Below are 14,331 nucleotides of genomic sequence, written 5' to 3' on the forward strand. Positions count from 1 at the left end.
AGCAACCTCTTGCAAATTTAGCATGCACTCTTGCAGGGTTGCCACACATTAAGGGTACTCAAAATAACTCAGGGTATTTTGAAGTTCTAGAAAATCTAAGTATGACTCAGGTTAACTCAGAAGATTTAGACTTTTTTTTTAAGAAGTGAGGGTAGCTCAGAATGACTCAAAGCAGTTTTGATTTTTTACAAAAATTTCAGGATAGTTATAATTTTTTTTTAAATCTTAAAGTAGATCTAGAATCAAATTTAGTTGATTTAGTTTTAATATTTTGTTATTAAATATACTTAAATATTTCAAGTTCATAAATAATAAATATGCATTTAAATGAGTACTTCATGTGGTAAGATTAAAGTTAGTCAATCAGAAAAAAAATTAAACTGTTTTCTATTATATATAAAGTTAACTAACATGGTTACACAGAATTATCTACAAATTTCTTTTAAAGTCTAAGTTTATTTGAAATTTTTAAGTTGAGTCTTTGAAAATAGTATTTCTCATAAGCTTAATGAGCATCTAATGCAGAAACATATACATACAACCCTCCTTTTAATTACTAAGAAGGAAAAAAAACATGAAGTATAGGTAATTTGCGCCAGAGGCAAAAAATTGAGGACTTGAAAAAAAAAACAGGATGACTTAGGGCAGTTTAAGGTCACTCAGGGCAGTTTTTTGTCGCAAAGACAGGTAACCCTGCTCTTGTTTGATACACATTTTAGATTTGGTAAAAGCTAAAAAGCAAGTTTTTTTTGTGATTATTAATTTTATAGGATTTGCCACGCTGAAAGTTTTTCTCTGCAAAACTTCAAATGTCAGGGCACAGGATGCACCCTACTATATATGCATAACATTTACTAGACAAATTATAATTTCTTATTACGTGCAAAGTATTAGAAACATATATTTAGGGTATTTTTGTTAGTATTTTATATCAGCAAAAATAGCTGCTGTTGATTTTGAAACTTTAATAAATAACATGGCGTTTAAAACTTAACTAAGTTGAAAATTAATTTTGAAGCTATTTTTAAACGAAAATAACAATGAATATTGGCTATTCTCTCGGGGACATAAATCGTCCTACGTCTCGTGTTGCTCGACCACCTGGTGGTGGATCCAGCAACATTTTTGGAACTGACCCGGTGGCACAAGAGGCCACAATCAAGTCTGAGCAAGTCAAGAGATTTGATCCAATCACCGGAGCTCCCATTGAAGACAAGAAGGAAAACAAGAAAGAAGAAGTTAAAGAAGCAGAAGTTGACAGCCAGCAAGTAAATGTTGCAACTGGAAAAGATGAAGAAGCAAGCGAAAAGTCAGAGGACAGTAAAGTTAACGAGCCTCATTTGGGGTCTGTTAAAAATTTGTCAGGGTTGAAATGCAGTCAACCCCCGGGTGGAAGGTCGTCTATCACTTTTGGGTAATTTTGATTGACATTATCTTAACAACAAAGCATTTATATTCAATATAATAACTTTAAGTTTAAGATTTAAGCAATTATCATCAGAGTATGTTTTCATTATTTTTCTTTACTGTAAACTTTTTAAATTTTATTTCTTGTCAAAATTTACGTATTGAATGTTTTATTGTTATTTATTAATTCAAGTAATAAATCAATTAAACTAAGATTGTTTTTGACTTATTTATTCATACCCTGAAAGAAATTTTGTGAAAAACTTTTCTAGCCAGTTTGTCACTTGTTTTTTCATAATAACTTTACTTCCTAATTACTTTAGTTAAGCAACTATACTATAAAATAAAACAAATTGGAATAGTTAAAAAACCTAAATGCTGTCATTGGTCTACAATTTTATTCTTTTAATTTTGCTGCAAAAAGAATATATATTTTTTTAGTTAGAAATTAATATAATCAAATGAATGTTTTGAAAAATCTACAAATTTTTTTTGCACAACATATAAGTTTAAAACGTATTCAGATTTACAATCCGACTTCTATTAACTTTTATTTAAATAATAGCATTTCAAAACATTCATTTGATTTTATTAAATATTGATGCCGTAGAAAAATCACAAATTTGATTGTGTCCTTGAAAGATTTAAGCATTATATTCAATATATAAATCTTGTCTTTTATTTAAGAAGTAACTAAATTTTAGTAGTAAAATTAAAAATAAGTTACTTATTTATAAAATGATTTTCTAACTCACTAAATTTGCCATAAAGTTTAGATAAAATTTATAATTAAAGCTAAGTTTTACACAAATTTTACAAACTGCTACTGATGAACATATACTTATTAAAGCTTTAAAAAAGATTAAGCTTATTAATGCAATTTTCAAATTTTAAACAGTTTTAGTATGAATACTAGACTTGTATTTCTATATTAAGTTGAATGGTAATTAAATGATCTTATAATAAAAAGCTCTATGAAAAATCCTCGTAATAAAAAACTCTTGAAATGACATAGTTTAACAATTTTCAAAACAAATTTAATTGATAGAGTTCTATATTTTTTTGTCTTTGTAAAAGTGAAAAAATAATTAGAATGAATATCGAACATTTTTGACAATAAAAATTAGAAACAGAAAAAGTAAGTGAGAAAAAAAGTTTTATTTGCTAAATGCTTATGATTTTCTTACCTTGCCAACAATTTTTCATGAACTTTAAAAAATATGTAAGTTGAAAGCTGTCGTCTGAATTGAAAATATTTTATGAAAACTGATTCATTTCAATTAAGTTTAAACGTTACATTGTTAAAAATAGTTGGTATCATACATAAAACTGTTTTATCACAGTTATAATAGCAATATTGCAAAAAATTTAAAAGTTAAGGTAGAAAAAATGACTTTCAATTTTATGGTTTGTTCAAGATCATATTTTTTAACAATTTTATTAAACTTTATGTTTATTGTGACTTAAAAATAACAAGGTAGTATAAATATTTTACCTTATTTTCTTATGAATTTAGCGTATTATTTCTAGACATTTCTTCCCATATAGATAATTTAAAAATCTTAAAATTTTCTTTGTTACTTTAGGTTTTTTGTTAAGTTGTTTACACTAAGATTTGGCTTTAATTATTAATAACAAATCTTCTTTGTACGAGTTTAAAGTTAAATGTTTTCAACGGTTTATCAATAGGTTTTAACATCAATTATTATTTTTTGCTTTAGAGTTGCTAAGCCTTTTTACTATACTTGTGTTCTCAATTATAGGTATTTAAAATTAATAAGGTGAATTGTATTACCTTAAGATATCAAAATTTATGCCTTTATAAACTTAAGATGTTAACTATCAAAAGCAATTTAAGTTATATTTAAAAAATTTCTGATGAAATCACGAAATTTAAAAGTGGATTTTTAAGATAGGCGTGGCAACGGTGAACATGGTGTAAATATTCAGATACTCATTCGGTTTTATTCTTGAATGATTCGGTTCAATGTAATGTTTGAGTGTTGATTAAATCTTAGTGATGTTGAATATTTTTTACCTAAACATTTATTGATGCATTTAAACTGTACTTTTCGTAAGACAAAATGGTTTTTTGGTTTATTTCAAGAGCAACAGAATACAAAAAAATGTTTTTAATGAAAGAAGAGGAAAGAGGTAGCTTGAATATTTTGGTCAAACTAATAATAAAGTTTTTATTTTCTTTATCGTATGTTTATTATATTTAAGTCAATTTTATCAACCTACATTAAAGATTACAGTTTAAATTATGCTAACTGATTTATTTGTATAAAAATATTAAAAACTTTTCATCTTAAAATTAAATTACTCATTAACACTAAAGCCTTCCTGTATATCACTTTTACTAAGAGTTCTGGGTTTTTCATTTAGTTTTAAGAAACTTAGATTAATGACTTTAAATAGCAAAAAAAAAAAAAAAAAAAATTAAGTATATTTGTAAAAGTTTAATTTTTAATTTTTTTTGAGTGGGTTTATAAATGTTTGTTCAGAATTTTTTACATATTTTTGCTGTTAACATGCCTGCCAACTAATTGAAAAATTTCATTACTTCAAAGTAATTTTTTAATTATGAAAAATTTAAACTTCACGGTACTTGAGGTTATAATTTTAATTAATTAAGTTTTTGTTAATTAAATATGTCAAAGAAGATAATTAATGATGTTTTTTATAATCAAGTGTGAAACGTCAAGTAAAAATATTTTACATTTTAAAAAATAATTGAGGTATTTTAAATTGAAGGTCAATGTTAATTCAGATATAACTTATAAAAAGGTTTTAAATGACATAAGTAACTAAAAATTTTCATTCGAAAATGTTAAATTTATTTTTTAAACTTGTTTTTGAATATTTCTGTATAATAACTTTATTGGATTATTTATAGTATTTAATTAAAAGTTTATAGTTTATGTAATAATCGAGTACACGAAAATAAGTGTTTACTCGTATCAAAAAATTAAAGCAACATAATAAGTCAAATAAAAAAACGTTTTATTATTGTTTAAATACATTTTAGCTTCTTACGTGAAACAAGACTGTTTAAATACCGTAAAAATAAAATCAATATTTATTATTATCTGCTGGCTGGTTTAAGTAGTAAAACAAAGATAGTTGTAAGTGAAAATGGTTTTTATTAGCTAGCTATTACATGATGACATTTATAATAATGCTTGTTAGACTGACGTATAGTTTTTAATTTTAAGATTTTTATAAGTCTTCCAAGTTTAAATTCAACAAGAGAACAAAATTCAAAACTCATGTTTAAAGTTCAACAATCTTGAAACGTGACACTTATACGTAATTAAAGTTAAACATTCTATGTTAAAATTACATTGCGCAAGCTATTTTGATTTTTCATAATAAAAAAAAACACAATTGTAATTAATTGTTTTAATGGAATTTCATCGCCTACAAATTAAAAAATTCGTTAAGTTTTATCCTAAATAGAGAATACTTAACTATTATCCTTTTCCAAAAAAAATATTTATATTTTAGTCGTAAACAGTTAATGAAATTTATTCTTAAAATATATAAATATAATATTAAGTATTATTTATACTATTATAGTTTTGTATTGTAAATAATTAAACTGGAAAGACTTATTTATGTAGATTATAACTTTTTTTAACAGTAATTTAAACTTATTTTCTTATATTATTGTTAGGTGTGTTTGTTGATTAGAGAATCATTAAATGTAAGCTCCATTTAGAAAAAAAAAAACCAATTAAGATTTATTAAAGGATGTCATGTTACTACTTTTTTATCGAAACTAGGCTAATATTTTTCTATAAGTATCATAATTATCAAACTATGATTTAAGTATTCTATTTACATGCATTTTTTCTTTATGAATTTTTTATTAATTTTTAAATTGTTGCGACTGTATGGTATCTTTATAAAACTACTGTTTAATTTTAATGTTACTTACAGTGATCAATTTTTTTCTCAATCAATTTAAGTTAGAGCCAAGTTTATTTTTTAAATAATATACAACTTTAATTTCTCTTGTAAAACATATGCTTTTTTAATTGTTTATGATTTAACTGGCTTAATTCTAACTATGATAGCTTGACTTCAATAAATGTTTAAGACAAAAAGTCCTCATAAAAGTAAAACTTTGCAAAAAACAGGGTTATGTACAATGAAGAGTATTATAAAAATAGTTTAACATCAGTTAGTCTTTATTTTAACCAATCAAATTTTAGCATTATGATAAAAATTTCAATAATTATTATGTATTATTATTATTTTAATTTATTACTTTGATCATAAATTCATTAATTCTAATATTTAATAAGTATGAATTTTCGTATTTTTTGTAATTAATTTACATAGTGTTCTTACTTCGTTCTCCTCAAAAATATGTCACTAAGTAAAAATAGAATATATCAAAGTTATTGAATGCATTACATTAAAAGAACTACATTAAGAAAATTACTATATTTTTATAGTCTAATGTTATATAGGATAATTTTTAAGTCTAAAAAGTATTGTTAAAATTAAAAATATGACAAAAATTGAAATTAAAAAAAGTATATTTTTACCAAGTAGTTGTACAAAAACTTAAAGTTTGTATGTAAGTTGATTAATTTTAAATACATATTTACTGTTTTTACAAACAAAAATTGTTGCGTTGGTTTATAAAATGTTAATAGATTAAAAATTTTCGTTAGAATGCGTATAAATAATTAATAAGCGTCTGTCTGTTGATAACCGTAAAGTTTGCTTACAATAGCTGGTCTTTATTATCTAATTGCGTGTAATAGTCTACTTCAACAATTTTTAAACAATTTAATTGCTAGTAAAGCTGTCAAAGTAGTTTTTGCCGTATCAAAGTTATGTTCTGAATAAAAAACTTTATAATGGAAATGTATTTTGTAGATTTTTTTAGTGGAAGATGAAAAATACAAGAATTAGTAATTTTTATATGTTTATACTAAAAACATTTTTGTTAATAGAATTTTGTTCTATCATAAAATGCTTTGGTTTAGTATAATATAATCTAGTACCACTTAATGTGTAAAAAAGTAAATCACATTAGGGTGCAGAGAAACAAAAATTAAGTTAAATATTTTCAAATATCTTTAACACTAACATATTTTGTTCTAGATGGTTTTGCAAGCACAATAAAATTTTATTATAACTTTAAATATAAATATCTTTAATTAGTTGATATTACTTTAAATCCCTATGACGTCATTGTTGCCCCTTGAACAGTGCTTTCTACTTTATCCGGTCCACGCTTATCCGGTTCCTCGTTAATCCGACCGAGTTTATTCGAGAAGTAGATTAATTAAATTCAGATAAGATCATTGTTTTGCTATAAGTACATGTCTTTTTTGATTTAAATAACTAAGCAAGCAGTTTGTAGTAACGTGATAATAAAAATTTATATTGATGTTATAATTCATATTTTTTGTGCTATACAAATATACGATAATAAGGTGTACTATCAAAATCCACCCGATTTTTTTTAAATATTTTATTTTTTTTTAATTTATTTTATATATTTTTTGAATTTTTCAATTAATTTTCACTGTCACTGTTACTCCTAACCCTTACCCTCGATCGGTAAGTGGTTCTCGAATTTGACTGGGTGGAATTTGATTGCGGGTGGATTTTGAACGTGTCCCGATAATAATTTGAGAGCTAATCCTAACATCAATTTTTTAACTGCGATGAAACCGGTTGTATTTAAGAATGTTGCCAAAACTTATTTAGCAATAGTACACAACCGGCTGGATGAAACAAGAAACCACACGAGAAAGTTTTTCACAACTTATCCAATTCCGTGAGTTTTACGGTAAGAAACAAGAAAGTTATGTCAAACTAATTTCCATTATTTTGTTTTCAGAAAGAGTTACGATTACAATTAAATAGTTTACGATGTAGTCAGTTTTTGTTAAATTAATTTTAAACTATACAAAAGGTTTTTTTGTTTATTTTTTGTCTGTTATAATTCTTTGTTTTGATGAATAAAGTTAAATTAACAGATAATGTAGTCTAAATTTTTTTATACGCATTGCATAATATTAATAAGGTAAATAATAAAAAAAAAAACAATATTTTGTTCTTGTCCGGCAAATCAAGCCATAATTACAAAAAAAGCTTGCCCATCATGGCCAGATAAGCAAGGAAGCACTGTATTTCTTATAGTCTTTTAGAGCGTTGCATTTAAGTTGATAAGAAGATTGATCAAGTTCAAAGTTAATTAGAGCAATTTTATTGCTTAGTAATGTTTTAGTAAAAAATACTTTAATTTAGTGCTTTGGATTTTGAGGATACTTTTGGTTTTAGCTGGTCTTATTTTTGTCATAAGTTTTGTTAATATTTTACACGATTGTGTAAATTAATCAGTTGTTAAATAATAAACAGCCCATTTGTAACATAGCTGCAAAAGTATAATACTTTATATACATAAATCGGTTACAAGACAATCCAAATTCTTTAAAAGTGTTTAAAGAGCCACATCACAAAGAGTAATATAAGTTTGAAAAAATATCTGTTGTAGGTGTATTTAACAAGATTGTGAATAAAAAAAAAAAGAAATCAAAATTAAAAGAAACTTTTTAAAATCACTTTATTTTGAAACTTGATTTTAGCCACATCTCAAAAAATAATAAAACTAAAAATATGAGCATGTAGATCTAAAAAATGAGATTATGATTGGAAAACATTTATTAAAATAGCTATGAACAATAACACAGAACTATTAAAATTTGAGTTATCGTGCACCCATGAAATCAGCTTTTGATAATTAACTAGACCAGAGGTCGGCAGGGAGTCGCGGGCCTTATACCACAAATAAAATCTTTTTTACTACATGACTTTTTTTTATTTGTTTACTCATCATTTAATTTACTACGTGACCTAGTTTTTTAACTTTTTGTATAATAAATTGGAAAATCGTGACTTTTTTAATTTTTACTCGTCATATACTGTATTTCAATAAAAAAAGTCTTACAATGTAACATCATAAGTTACAATTTGCGACAAAATTGAAGATAAAAGTTTGAATACTTTAAGCGTATTGTCAAGTTTAACTTTCGAAACGTAGTTGTAAAAATAAACGTATAACAAATTTTGCTGTGTAAATTTTTACAATACCATAAAAGTTTTATAAAAACTTTAGATCTGAGGAAGTAATCGCTTGCCGACCCCTGAGTTAGATAGGTGAAAGGATTTAAAAAGTTAAGCTTTTAATTCTATAGATTTTAACAAACTTTACATATCATTAAAGCAACTTTTTGAGGTTTCTGAAACTATAAAAATAAATTCACCAACATATATATTTTTAAATTTACATTAAAAATGAAAAAAGGGTTTGTTTAAGTGTAAATATATCTGTATCTTTAAATATGATTAAGAACCGCTTAAAACTAGAATTACAGATAATGAAGTTGTTTATGACTTAACGTTATTAATTTTTTCAGTTTATAGTTTTTTGAGTTACACAAAACTTATTCTTTTAAAATAGCTACATTAACAGAAAACTTAAAGTTTTTAGAATTTTCTTAGTATTTTGTATTAGGAGACAAAGTACTTAGTATTATTTAAATGTAATATAAATAAGTAAAACTAAAAAACGTTAGTTTTGTTATATGTAAATTACTACAAACACGTTAGACTTTTTGTTTTCAAAATTTGTTGGTTAATAATACCGTGCTTTTTTAGTTTTCTAAGCATTAAGAGTATAGCAAGCACTTTCACAGTAACTTTCACTGTTTGCCTTCGTGATAACTCTTTATGTTAGTACTTTTATCACTACATTTGTTCAAACATACAAAAAAAACACTCGAATTTTAGTTTTTAATAAAACTAAAATTTTTATATAAGACAAATCTAATTATTTCGTTCACAAAAAAGAACTTAAAGTTATTAGTCCTTTTTAAATTTTATACTTTTTTAAAATGTCTAAAAACATACTTGAGGAATTTTTTATTGATATTGTTTAAATTTGAACCCTGTTCAAATCTTTTTACTAGCTCTACCAACAAACTTTTTTTAACAGAGGCTGTTTTTTTACATCTTAAATCATCATGTAAAAATAACTCTAGATTTTTTACAATATAAAAAAAATAGGACATACGAAGTTTAATTATTAAAAGAGTTACTTAAAACATTAGTTCGTAACAAAAGTTTTAAAGTTGATATGAATATAATACTAAAGTATAATCAAATGAAATAATTTAATTTTTAAATTATAAAAGTGTTCACAAAAGAAGTTTTACTTAACACAAGCTTTTTAATGAGTATAAAATTGTGATAAAAGATATTTAAAACAAGTAACCTTGTTTTTAAAATGATAATCATGAGATTTTAAAATTGAAAAAACTTTTAAAATACTTATGTAATTGAGAATATACATTTAAATAAAAGTTAATGCTTTAGAAAATAAACAACACGGTTAAAAAAAAACAAATTTAAAAATACTAAATCTAACAAGGAAGGTGTAATATCTCTTTCTACACTCTATCATAAAAGCTTGTTAAAAATTCTATTTTCATATGAAAATATATTTCAATCACTTCCAGTTAGACTAGGGGTCGGCAAACTGCTGCCCGCGGGCCAACTGCGGCCCACAAAGGGTAAATCTGCGGCCCGCGAGCACGTTTATTTGTTTAATTGAATGCGGCCCGCGAAAGAAAATTATGTATCCCGCGAGCATGTAAATGTGGCCCGCTGAGCAAAAATACATTTTTAGTCAAATTTTTTTAGGTAGTTTGATTTAATTTGATTAACTTAGTTTTAAGTCCCTGTAAAACATTAAAAAAATTAAAAGACTTTATTGCTTTGGCTTAAAAATGTGAAAAAGACAGATTAGCATTCGACTAGTATTTTTTTACAGTTTCATAATAACTTTCTTCTTACATTAGCAAGTTATTATCTGAAACAGAGTGTAAGAGTGCTTGGATTTAGTAAGTTATGTACATAAAACTTATTTAATAAATAAACCAAATACAAAAGTTTTCCATTATGTATAAGAGTAATGCACAGTAATTAACTAAAATGTCATTTCTTTACAAACTAAGTATTTAGTTTAACATGTAATTTATACCTATATTTCTCTTATAGATGTTTTATAACTATATGTTATATTTAAGTGTACATAAGTGTTTATAAATTACATAAAAATAAAAAATATAAATAAAACAGTATAAAAACTTAGGTTTGTTATATTTTTGTTTCGACACATTTTGATTTTTTAGAAAGTTTCTGTGCACTTTAAATTAATTCCTATGCACACAAACGTACTCAGATGCTCATTTATCGAACCACTTTTTATTTAATACTTAGTTAGATTTAGTTAAGTTTAAAAATAATGTATTATTATAAGTCATTTCTATATTCTATATTTCCTTTGGTAATATCTAAGTGTGTACAGACACACTTGAAATAATATATATGACATAGACTAAAATAGTTTTTGTTAGGTATATATTCTCGGTTTTCAAACAATATTTTTTTAGAACTTTTTTTTGTCATTTTTCGCGTTCTTTAATAAATTATAGTACTCCACAATTTACAAAAAAAAAAAAAAAGAATCAATCAAGCTATCGCATGTTAAGCTTTTGTTTAAATTTGCGCTACACTTTAACAAAATACTTTTTTTTTGGAATTTTTATAGGATGTGAGTTTATTTTCTAATAAATTAAGGTCAGAAAGTCGTGTGGAAAATTTGTCTGATAAGTTTTTAATTGCATTAAAAAAATTAAAATCTGTTTCTAGTTTGATGTTTTCGAAGGTTGTGGAATTTTGTATAGTCTTTTTTCTTTTATCTGAAACCCCATATAGTCTTAACTTTGTTTCAAAAGTCATAATATTTACTATATCTCATAGAATATTTTTTTTCCTTGTAATATCAAGTTAGGTTTTTAGTTGCGATGTAAAACATACCAGAAATGCTAAAATAGTATTAAATTTTTATCTTTATAAGTAGTATTATTTATATTTTTACTTTTAAAAAAGATCCAATTTCATTTCTTAACTCATAGACTCGTTATAACATCAAACAAAAACTTAACCAAAGAACAAGCCAAAACTAAACTAGGTAAACGTATTGACTTTTCGTTTTTCTACTACTTTTTGAAACTGTCGGTGGTAAAGTTCGTTTGACAAAATTGTGTTCACTACTTAAATTATTAATTTAATTATTTCTTAAGCTTGTTGTCTTCGCTCGTAATGCTTCCTGGTTTATTACTAAATGAAGTTAATTGATAAACAACATAAGTCCATGATCTGGTTTCAAACAAAATCATATTACCATCATGTATCTAGCAATAATTGCAGTAGCAATATTGTTTAAAAAAACTTAAAGTCAACACCCATTATACTGGTGCATTGCACCTTTGCTATTAAAATTTCTTTATATATTGCTGTGCTTTGCATTGGAATTAAACCTAGAAATTCTTCTAAAATTTCAAAGTTAGTAAAAACACCTCTTATAAAAATTCTCAGATGAGCAGTATCTGTTGTATCAGTGCTCTCATCTTAAAAAAATTATGAACGTCCTAATTTGATTTTCATGGCTTTATAATCTTCGGACATCTTCTAAACACAAACTCTTGTTGTTATTGAAAGTATTAGCAAACATTTTTTACTACCGCAAAAACATTTTCTTTAAAAAAGTTTTCAATTCTAAACGGTATCTCCATTTTAGTGATTACTTTTGCTACTTTATAACTTGCCATAGCGATTTTTTCTGATCATTCTGTAATTACAAGAAGATAATCATGTGCTTTGTTGAAACTGACTTAAGTATTTTTTTATTTCGTTTCTCGCAATAACTCCTAACTAACGTTTTTAAATTCTTATTGCTCTACTTATATTTCACATTTACTCTTTTTAAACGCAATACTTTATTGCAGATAAGGAATTGCTGTAATGCTCAATAAAAATATTCTATTTTATTAATGGCTTAATGAACTTTATCGTTTAGTTAAAAATATTTGTGAAACTTAGTTGTCTATTCAAGCTGACTTATAATATATATTTTTAAACATATTTAATTAATAGTTGATAAACTTTTTTATCTCTTTATTTTGTGAACTTTATTCAAAACAGGGTTGCCAAACAAACAGGCTAGTTTGAAAAACTCAGATGTGTGTAAACCTTTTATATTTGAATAAATCTTCGAATTCTCATAACAGTTTTTATGACTGTAGTGTAGTTTATTAATTTTTTTTCTAGCCTACTTACATATTTTTTTTTAATGATGACATTTTAGTTAGGTATCTAAGTCAGATTAACAGCAAGTTTTTAGCTTTTTCAACTTTTAAAAACCTTAGACTAGTTTGATATAACTCAGTCATTTTTGCTTTTTAAGTGGCGACCATGTAAAAGACTAATTTATTATTAAAAAGTTATTTTATTAAAGTATTTGAGTGTTAACTATATTAAATTTTTTTTAGTGTTTTTACTTTACAAATAGGTTTAAATTTTATTTAGCTAACTAATAACTGAATTTTTAAAGAGTGAAAACTATTTAAAACGCAAAAATTATTATCAAGAGGTAATATTTTTAAAAATACGAAAAAGCGGTTCATTATATAAAAAATGTATAAAAGAGCCGCTCCAAAAATGTTTTTTAAGCTCGGTTATTATGTGTAACTAAAAGTCACTTAAAATAATAAACTTAATAAAAGAAAAACTTTCTTTAGTGTGACTAAAATTAAATGATTATTTAAAGGTCACTAAAACTAAAACTGCGGCCCGCGAATATTTTAGAAACTTGAAATTTGGCCCGCGAACACCAACTGCCTGCCGACCTCTGAGTTAGACCATTGTTTAGTTTAAAGTCTTCCTAATACTAGTTTGATTATCCTTTAAGGCGAGCACCCCTGGTTGGAAAACCCTGCTTTAAGGTCTTTGTGATTTTTTTTTAAAGGCTAAAATCTTTTTAGAAACGCAAAGTCAGAACCTGTATACTTTTTATTTTACAACTTACAATAAACAGTTTTTTAATTAGTCACTGATATCGTACTATTATTTTTGTTTTGCTTAACTTTGAACTTTGATTAATTTCAAATGTTTGTTTCAGTATGAAATGAAACTTTTAATATAATTGGGTAAAATAGGAGGGATTAAACATTTTTTTTTTGGTAAAACGGGCTATAAGTTATATGTTATTACTTTGTTTATTTATTATTGCTGTTTGTCATATATATGAATAAGCATTCCATAACAGAAAGCTTAAACTATACACTTCATTAATACCGTACTCATAAATTTACTCTTTCATAACATAAATGCGAAAAAAAAAAAAAAACAATTAAATACAATTTTACACCACTGAAACAAAAACGCCTAAATAGTAACAAAAAACTATTTATATACCATTTGCATCAAGTTATGTTGTTAAAAACGTAATTTTTATTAGTTTTTGCAGATAATTTTTATTACAAAGAAAAATCTCACGTCAGGTGTGTTTTTAAGTAGACTAAGCATTTATTTTAACACATGATGTTTTAAAATCTGCAAAAACTTTTACTAAGATCTTTTACGATAGACTGAAAATTTACAAATTTCTGGTAAAAATATCTATTAAAGGTTTATGAAATTAATAAAAAAAAAAGTAAGCTTTTAATGGGTTGTGAAAACAATACATTGTATGATCTTAAAAATCACTTTATATTAAGAAAGTAAAACTTACAGGAATAGTACAATAATTACAAACTTTAAACTGAAAAGCAATGATAAAGACACTTGTAAGCGTTGTTGCATTGTATTTTTTAAGTATTTCATAATTAATTAGAGTAAAAAATGTCAAAGATTGTATGTATTTTTATCAAATTTACCATATTTATACTAAATAAATGAGCTTTTATTATTTTTAGCTGTAAGTAAATGTATTTTTTATATAACGAAACTAGAAGAAGTTTAAGTCTTTTGCTGAACATTTTAGAAAAA

At 24.8% G+C, this 14,331-nt stretch overlaps 1 protein-coding gene across 1 annotated transcript; it reads left to right on the top strand.

Annotated features, from left to right (window-relative positions):
- The first annotated feature begins 1,021 nt into the window (after positions 1-1,021).
- On the top strand, positions 1,022-1,820 carry LOC145834816 (uncharacterized). The gene has a single exon (XM_082942326.1). It carries the CDS (start codon positions 1,041-1,043, stop codon positions 1,416-1,418), a length of 378 nt encoding a protein of 125 aa, XP_082798452.1. The 5' UTR covers positions 1,022-1,040; the 3' UTR covers positions 1,419-1,820.
- Positions 1,821-14,331: the final 12,511 nt, after the last annotated feature.

This window comes from Thalia democratica, chromosome 4 (genome assembly GCF_965202585.1).
Source record: "Thalia democratica chromosome 4, ktThaDemo2.hap1.1, whole genome shotgun sequence".
Lineage (NCBI taxonomy): Eukaryota > Metazoa > Chordata > Thaliacea > Salpida > Salpidae > Thalia > Thalia democratica.

Coding starts and splice junctions, on each gene's coding strand:
- LOC145834816 (XM_082942326.1), top strand. CDS start 1,041: ATGAATATTGGCTATTCTCTCGGGGACATAAATCGTCCTACGTCTCGT.